Genomic DNA, 8,413 nt, shown 5'->3' with positions numbered 1-8,413 from the left:
TAATATAAAAACGAGAAAAAGAAAAACCAAAGTGTAAAATAAACTTTAAGAAATTGAGTTTGTTTAAATCAAATCAAATCAAAATAAACTTTATTCAAGTAGGCTTTGAGAAGCACTTTTTAATCGTCATTTTACAATTAAGTGAAGCTACAACTGGTTCGGAAAGAAGATCCTACTGAGAAGAACCGTCAAGAAACTAAGTAGTTACTCTTTTTTAACATTTAAAAAATACAAAGTCATGTTAACTTGAAAGGGTGATTTACAAACAATTTTCCGATTACTACACTACTATTATATTTAAGTTTTAGAACTTTATAAAAATATAAAGAAATATAATATTTCATCAGTTATCCTACCTGCGAATAGCTGTAATTCCAGCCTTGACTAGATAATGCTGTGCTAAATCAGAAACTCCCTTCTCAGTGAACACAACATCAGGCTTCAATGCAATAATGTCTTCACACTGACGTTGGACATGCTCTTCTTCCAATTGTAATAGTTTGGTAAAGTCCTGCAAATTTAATTTTCATATAAATAACCAATATTTATTTACTTTATTATACTTTTATTTTAGTAACATCAATTCTAAACAGTTGAAACAACAACCAATCCAATTTTTTATACAAATTAATAATAATAAATTGAGCCAATTATTATTAGATTTTTAAGACATAAGTACAAAATAAAATAAGTCATTAGACTTTCCACTTTTTGATAGGCTATATTGAATAAGCTTACCTGATCACCAACAATCTCAATGTTAGTTTGGCTCTCTCCTTTCTTGTACTCAAGAGGACAGTCCAAGAGAATGATACGTGGGTTCTCGATATAACGACGCATTTTGGGGTGAGTTACATCTTTGTTGATCATCACGCCGTTTAATACTTTGGACTCTTCAACTGTACCTCCGGGAATCTTTTCAACTTTAGCGTAACTATAACCAGATAAGAGAAATTTAAAGTATAATTTAATATACCCATATAATATGATATATGCCCAAGAATGATCTCAGTGGCGTGCAATTGAATAGGCCTATATCCAGCAGTGGACGGAAATGGGCTAATGGATGGATGGATATAATATGGTATCCCATCAAAAATTTCCGATAGTTAGTAATTACTTACGGTTGAAACACAAGATTTTCACCAAATATGTTATGTATATGTTTATGTTATATCTATGTAACACTCGGGGCAAAATTTGGTTACATCATCTACCATAACAATACTAATCTATATAAGTTAATAGTAATATAAAACTAAAAATAAAACATAATACAAAAAATTACAACACTATATCAGAGACTCATCACTTCTAGTTTAATAAACTTATGCAGTTTCTCATTCATTAAATGTCTCTGTCTCTCTCTCTCTCTCTCTCTCTAATAGTCAAAATTATTACACATATTTAAGTACATATGTCATGTAGAGATTTTTGAGCTACTGTTAATATTAAAATGTATTAGACCAAGTCACATTATATATAAATATACTTCACAGGATACAGAATTCCATACTCAATTTAAAAAAAAATTGGTTCATTAGTTTAGCCATGAAAATTTTTGTTAAAAGCATTTATAATATTAGTATAAACATTATGTTTCTATACAAATTATTTAACCATTAGCATAAATAATTTATGTCACTGCTGGATCTGGACTTTTGTAATATTAATTTTTACTCTAAATAGTTTTATGAAATAAAGTATACAAATAATGTAATCCTTACACAAACCAATAACTTACCTTTTAATATCAACTTCAACACGTCCATTTTCATTGACAGTGACTGTGTTGACTGCATCAAGAGCAATATCTACAGCCAAGTCAGCCCAACGGCCAATGTATTTTGTGCCTACACAGGATCGAATCTGAAATATACCAATTATTATTATAACTATATACATATACCAATTATTATTATATTTTTATTTAATTAACTTAATTGTTGTATTATATGTTTCGGTCAGATATTTTACTTTTTAACACACCTTGTGTATGAAAGTCTAAAGAAGCTATTATAATTTTATTGCAATATGTATAAATTTCTTAATATTGCAATTTCTTAAAACAATGAACACAATGATAGTAAAAGAAAATAATAACGTTAATCTTATATTATTCACAAACAGAAGAGTCTCTTTTTAATATATACAGTGTAAACTCTTTATAACATTATCCTTTATAACGATAAACTCCCTATAAAGTAAAAGTGAGCACAACTTGGTTGGTTTGCGTTAAAACCCACATATTGATACACTCTTTATAGCGAAACACCCATTCTCTGTTACGAAGAAATGTGTTCATAATTTTAGACAGTGACTATTTATTATCCTGCTCACCCAATCATATCTTATAAATTTTTTTTGTTGTTTAATCAAGACAATTACACCACATACATTAGATATGAATAGAATTAATAAAATAATACATAAAAAGTACTGGCATAGCAAAAAACGTCACAACAAGTTACCGGACTGTATGTGTAAACAATAATTTATAAGCAAAATTTTTCAATATCGATTACGATTCAATTGATTTGGTGTTTTTTTTTTGTTCACTCCATATGATGATAACTCTCTATATCAACACAAAATGCTCAGTCCCTTGAATTTCATCATAACGAGTTTGCACTGTATTTAAGTCTGTTTGTGATAAGACATAATGCATATTAAACTTTGAACAAATCTTTATACTCACAACTTCTTTAAGCTTATCCCTATCATTAAGATCAATAGGTATAGAGATTTTCTCTTCCAGCAACTTAACGGCATCCTCTAAGGCCTGTCTGTATTCTCTGATGATTACTGTTGGGTGAATGTTTTGGGCAAGGAAGGGTTCAGCAACAGCTAACATCTCTCCTGCTAGCACAATTACAGATGTTGTGCCATCTCCAACCTAAAAAATTAGTATTGTAATATTTTATTCCGTCCTAAGACTAATTGTAATATTTTATTTAATCCCTTTAATAAGTTTATACAATATTCGAACATTGTTTTGTTAAGTACACACAGTTTAGACATTTGATTTAATTTGATTGATTGATATGTTTCAAACATAGTTATTTAGGAATTATTTGAAATTCTTATCTATGATTGTATTAACTTATGATTAGAAATGTTTCTTTTTAAATATATTATGTTGCAGAGAAATGAAATTCTTGTAAATTATTAAATAAATATAAACTTATTAAAGATATTTAAAAAAAAAATCACTCATTCAAGACATGACTAGTAAAATAGTAAATATATATAACCTCTTCGTCTTGTGTTCTCGCTATTTCTATCATAGTTTTAGCAGCTGGATGTTGGACAGTAATCTCTCTGAGTATAGCATTGCCGTCATTTGTCATCACAATTCCACCCATTGGATCCATCAACATTTTCAACATCGCCTGAGGTCCGAGGCATGTTCGAATAACGTCCGCTATTGTCTAAAATAAACATAACACAAAACTTGTTTTAGGACCAAACGATAGGTACTGATGAAAAATATCATTATCAAATCAGTTTTAACTGAAATTCACCTTTCCAGCATTAATATTCTCCAATTGAACTTTCCGGCCGGAGTCACGTTTTGTGTTTTGGCCTGAAATAGTTTTTACATTAGTATCAAAAGTAAACGAATAATACATACAGAGTCCACAAACCCTACTCACTCAAAACTATTATCGGTTGCTGTCCATACATTTTGATACAATTAAATTATAATCAAAAGATCAAACTAAGAGAACTTCCACAAAAGAAAATTGAGCAAATTCACAAATCGCGTGGTGACTAAATTTGGGTTGCCAGAGTTAAAAAATTAACTATCCTATATTTCATACAAAGATTTTTTATAGGATATATTTTTATAATTATGATGAAAAATGTAATTGATTCCGAAATAAATATTAAGATTTAATGATAGATATAAAAATTAAAGGGTCGGTTGCATAGTCAATTAACTTAATCGAAATGCACAGTCAATAAAATTAAAATTAGATGTTAGTAATTTAATTAATTCAACACTATTATTATTTTCTGGTTTCTATACAATTGCTTTTTAATGTTTGCTTAATAAGCATTTACAATGTTGTTATGCACAAAGACGGTGTAAATACTTTTTATAGTTTTTGAAACCTGATTCGTAAATGTTACCATGTTAAATTTAATGTTCTTATAATAAAAATATTACGAGAAAATTACAATTATTATTTATTTAAACTTAGTAATTATGTGTTGATTATATTTTTAGTTTTATTTAAATATTTAGTAATTTTATATAGACCATGTTTACTTCCATCTCGTTGCCTAAATAAAAAATGTAAGACGAACAAAAATAACTTTGGCGACAGCTGTCTGCTTTGTTTATTTTTTTATTAATCTTCTATAAATTGATATCTTGTTCTTTTAATGTTTTTTAAATATGTTCAGATCTCAAGGAGTCAAAGGCTTTATTATCAGATCATTATTATTTTATATCTATGTAATATTTTTATAAACAGGCATAAACGAATAGATATTCATTTGCATAATACATGTTCAATTTAATTTTGTTTAGCAATGACTTTGCTTAGTTAAAGCTAAAATTAAGTCCAAGTTTGGACCGTGCCTTATATTTAGTTGATATTTTTATACAGTGCCATTTTTACATCATGTTTATTAATAATGACACATACATGTACATTTTAAAAACATGATTATACTTATTCATTTGTAACATCGTGTATAATATTGCTTCGTTTATAGCAGTAATTTTAACAAGAATTTAAAACACAGCTTAATTTTCTAACTTATTAACATTTTCTTGGGTTTTATCACTTTTTAAATACAATAATATGTACTATGCAATGATGCTCTAGTAAATACAATTTATTAGAATGTCATTGGTACTGTGTATTTCTGTTTGTAAATTGAATATATGAGCGGGCGGTACCTAGGCGAACAGGCTAACATAAAACCACCACGTGTATAATTAACTACCTACGAAAGTTTTGAAATACTAATAAGTCTTTTTTAACAGGTTGTATATAAATTATCACCAATTATAATCGTAAAATTCAGTACCCCTAGTACGAGTTTCAATACTTCTTGCGTTAATAACGTATCGTCTATTCGAAAACGTTTACGAAGTATTTGAATTCGATAGTATAAGTTTGACATTACTCGTTTGCGTTAAAACCATGATAGCCATCGAGCTACTCGAAAAAGACTACCACACAATTCATATTTCCGTCTCACTTACACGCGCTAAAAAGAGTGAAAGAAAATATTTTGTCATTTTTATTGTATTTGACATTTCTCGCAAAGTATTGTCTAATGTCTTTAAAAATTTAAAGGTTATATTATCGTATTTTACAATGTTTACATTACTATAAGAAATAGAACGGTGAATGCTTTAATCTTTAAGTGTTATAATAGCAGTGAAAAGAGAAGAAATTACACTGAAACATTGTTTGAAAGACTAATTATATTATAAAATTCATCAAGAGGTACGTAAACATAAATTTATTATTACATTAAGTAAATAAAACGATACGTAATAATTGTAAGGACCGTAAGTTTATAATAAAGATTCTAAATGTTTAAAAAATATACAAACAGTGAATATTGTTATTAATATAGAGGAATTTGTGTTAAACTATAACTAACCTACAAATATTGTTAATTAAATTCTCCTTACAATTTTACGTTGATATACTTATACATATTTAGAGCATCTATTAATAAGTAAAATTAGTTTGCGAACACTTTTATTCTATATTTAAATTACTGTTTTTATTTCCTGTTTATAAAGTTTAATTAAATAAAATGAAGTGACTCTCATCTCAATTCAAAGTTATGCTTAAATTATTTTGTTATTTCGATATTATCCTAATTAAATACAAACTATTTCAATATACTACAATAATATGCATGTCTAATTGCCATTATGTATTATGGACCTTATTAATTATATTTCAATTAGGGTTCACTTAGATTTAAATAATTCCATGATCATGACTATCTTATATGTTTGTGAATGTATTAATAAAAAATATTGTTTGTGATTACAGTTCCAAAGAAGAAATACAAGCCTAGATAATACAAATACATCTGTGCTGCATTTTCCAGTGTGATGCTACATCTATCACTCTTAACTCCAAGAATCATTGTAAAAATAAAGTTTAATATATAGAAAACAAATACCTAATAATTACTACCATAATTTGTTTTTTATTTTTCCTAAAATATAATTATGTATATAACATATATAAAGGTTTTTATTTACATTAAACAACAAAGAGTTCATAGTTTTAATTGACTGTTTTAATATACCCCATAATTGAAAAAGTATAAGTAACAACATTATATTTTATTAAGCAATGAGTGTCTTTGAAGTTGATTATTTATGAGAGAAATTAAAACAATAGTTATTGATTTTCCAGTGTGATGCTACATCTATCACTCTTAACTCCAAGAATCATTGTGAAAATAAAGTTTAATATATAGAAAACAAATACCTTATAATTACTATCATAATTTGTGTTTTTATTTTTCCTAAAATATAATTGTATATATACTACATATATAAAGCTTTTTATTTACATTTAACAATAAAGAGTTCATCGTTTTAATATACCCCATAATTGAGAAAGTATAAATAACAACATTCTATTTTATTAAGCTATGAGTGTTTTTGAAGTAGATTATTTGAGAGAAATCAAAACAATAGTTATTGATTTTCCAGTGTGACATTACGTCTATCACTCTTAACTCCAAGAATCATTGTGAAAATAAAGTTTAATATATTGAAAACAAATACCTAACAATTACTTTCTCTTAATTTGTTTTATTTTTCCTAAAATATAATTATATTCACTACATACATAAAGTTTCTGATTTACATTAAACAATTAAGAGTTAATAGTTTTAATTATCTGTTTTATACTACTATTGTTATTTATATTTTTACTTTTTGAAAAAGGATAAATAACATTCTATGTTTTTAAGCAATGAGTGTTTTTGATGTTGATTATTTATGAGAATTCAAAACAATAGTTATAAGCATTTATTGAGTATAATAATAATGTATATATTATTTAATATAAACATATAATATACATACATAATAGTATTATAATGTACCTATAGATGTTTCTACTATAATAATGCATATTTTTTAAATCATTCTCAATTCAATTTCATTTTACAATATCGTAGAAAATAATAGATATTCAATAAAGAGACAAATCCACTTTTCAGTATATTTATTGTTTGAATTAAATGAAAAGGAAATTATATAGAGATGTAGATAACTGTTCATTGCATGGTCACTTGTTTTTTGGATATTGTCTGCACCAAATCATCATTAATAATAGTATAGCTGCTCCAAATAAAGGATTGATTCACTCATAGTCTGAAAAATATATATATTTTTATTAATAATGATTACACTAAAGAATGACAGTTAACTATACTTTGCATGATCCCCATAATACCTTTAAAGCATTCTCAACTGCTACCAATATTGTTAGGAATAATAACAAAAATAAGTTAAGTATTTTTGATTTTTTTTGAAAATACTCATTTAAACAATATACATATTTCAATTATAACTTGTTTTACTATTTTGTTTAAGCGATGTTATGATATTATGATAATTGAATTATATTCTTTTACATTATTATCATTTATTTTCGATGTAATTAAATAATACATTAGCATGCCATTTAAAAATATATGTTATATTTAGACTCACCTTGCGTTTGTATCATATTTGTAAATATATTGAAAATAAGTTAATATTTATTACTCATTTCTTCTTCACATGTTAACGCAAAAAAATATTAACATTTTCTAAGGCAATTCTCAAGAAAATATGTTAGTTTAAAATACGGCTAATTAAAGATAAATTTCACCGCAGAATTCAGTTTTGTTGCTTTTTAATGTTCTAAAAGACTACCGTAACAGTTGTAGCTAGTTTTCAAGCATTATATTGCCTCACATGTTTAGTAATTAATTTTCAAAAATAGGTTTCACTGACGCTCACCGAAATAAATTCAGTGAGTTCAAACTCGATAAGAAAGTAACGAAAACGTCAATTTACATGCGTACATCTGTCAAAAGTGTTACTCGTACTACCAAAATGTCGAAAACCGCGCGTTATTTCGACTTCGAAGTCGATAACGTTAGTAATAAAAACTCGTACTGCCGATTTTAGTTCCTCTGCGTTTACGCTTGGGGCGCTGATAGGATTTGTATGAAAAGAAAACCGAAAGTAAATTACATGAAGTTAACTGTCAAACTCGTACTAAGGGTACAGTTGAGCCGTCGCCAACGTCCATACCAAGTTGAATACACCGGTTCTCGTCCGATCACCGAAGTTAAGCAACGTCGGGCGCGTTCAGTACTTGGATGGGTGACCGCCTGGGAACACCGCGTGTCGTTGGCG

The 8,413-nt window shown here is 27.2% G+C and overlaps 1 protein-coding gene and 1 non-coding gene across 2 annotated transcripts in view; one reads left to right on the top strand and one right to left on the bottom strand.

Annotated features, from left to right (window-relative positions):
* Nucleotides 1-3,796, bottom strand: part of LOC124534692 (T-complex protein 1 subunit gamma) — a 10,582-nt gene extending 6,786 nt beyond the window's left edge. Inside the window, exons 1-7 of the mRNA XM_047110673.1 lie at nt 3,657-3,796; nt 3,525-3,586; nt 3,255-3,431; nt 2,699-2,896; nt 1,745-1,869; nt 739-934; nt 357-511 (exon numbers count right to left, since the gene is read on the bottom strand). Coding sequence (XP_046966629.1) covers nt 357-511; nt 739-934; nt 1,745-1,869; nt 2,699-2,896; nt 3,255-3,431; nt 3,525-3,586; nt 3,657-3,687 — 944 coding nt within the window. The 5' untranslated portion in view covers nt 3,688-3,796. The remainder of the gene's footprint in view (nt 1-356; nt 512-738; nt 935-1,744; nt 1,870-2,698; nt 2,897-3,254; nt 3,432-3,524; nt 3,587-3,656) is intronic.
* A 4,498-nt stretch (nt 3,797-8,294) lies between these two features.
* Nucleotides 8,295-8,413, top strand: LOC124534978. Its single transcript, XR_006966769.1, has one exon. It is a non-coding gene; the product is annotated as a 5S ribosomal RNA (ribosomal RNA).

The sequence above is a fragment of the Vanessa cardui genome, chromosome 13 (genome assembly GCF_905220365.1).
Source record: "Vanessa cardui chromosome 13, ilVanCard2.1, whole genome shotgun sequence".
Classification (NCBI taxonomy): Eukaryota; Metazoa; Arthropoda; class Insecta; order Lepidoptera; family Nymphalidae; genus Vanessa; species Vanessa cardui.
The sequence above is the reverse complement of the archived record's forward strand: the minus strand, read 5'-3'. Positions and strand labels throughout refer to the sequence as shown.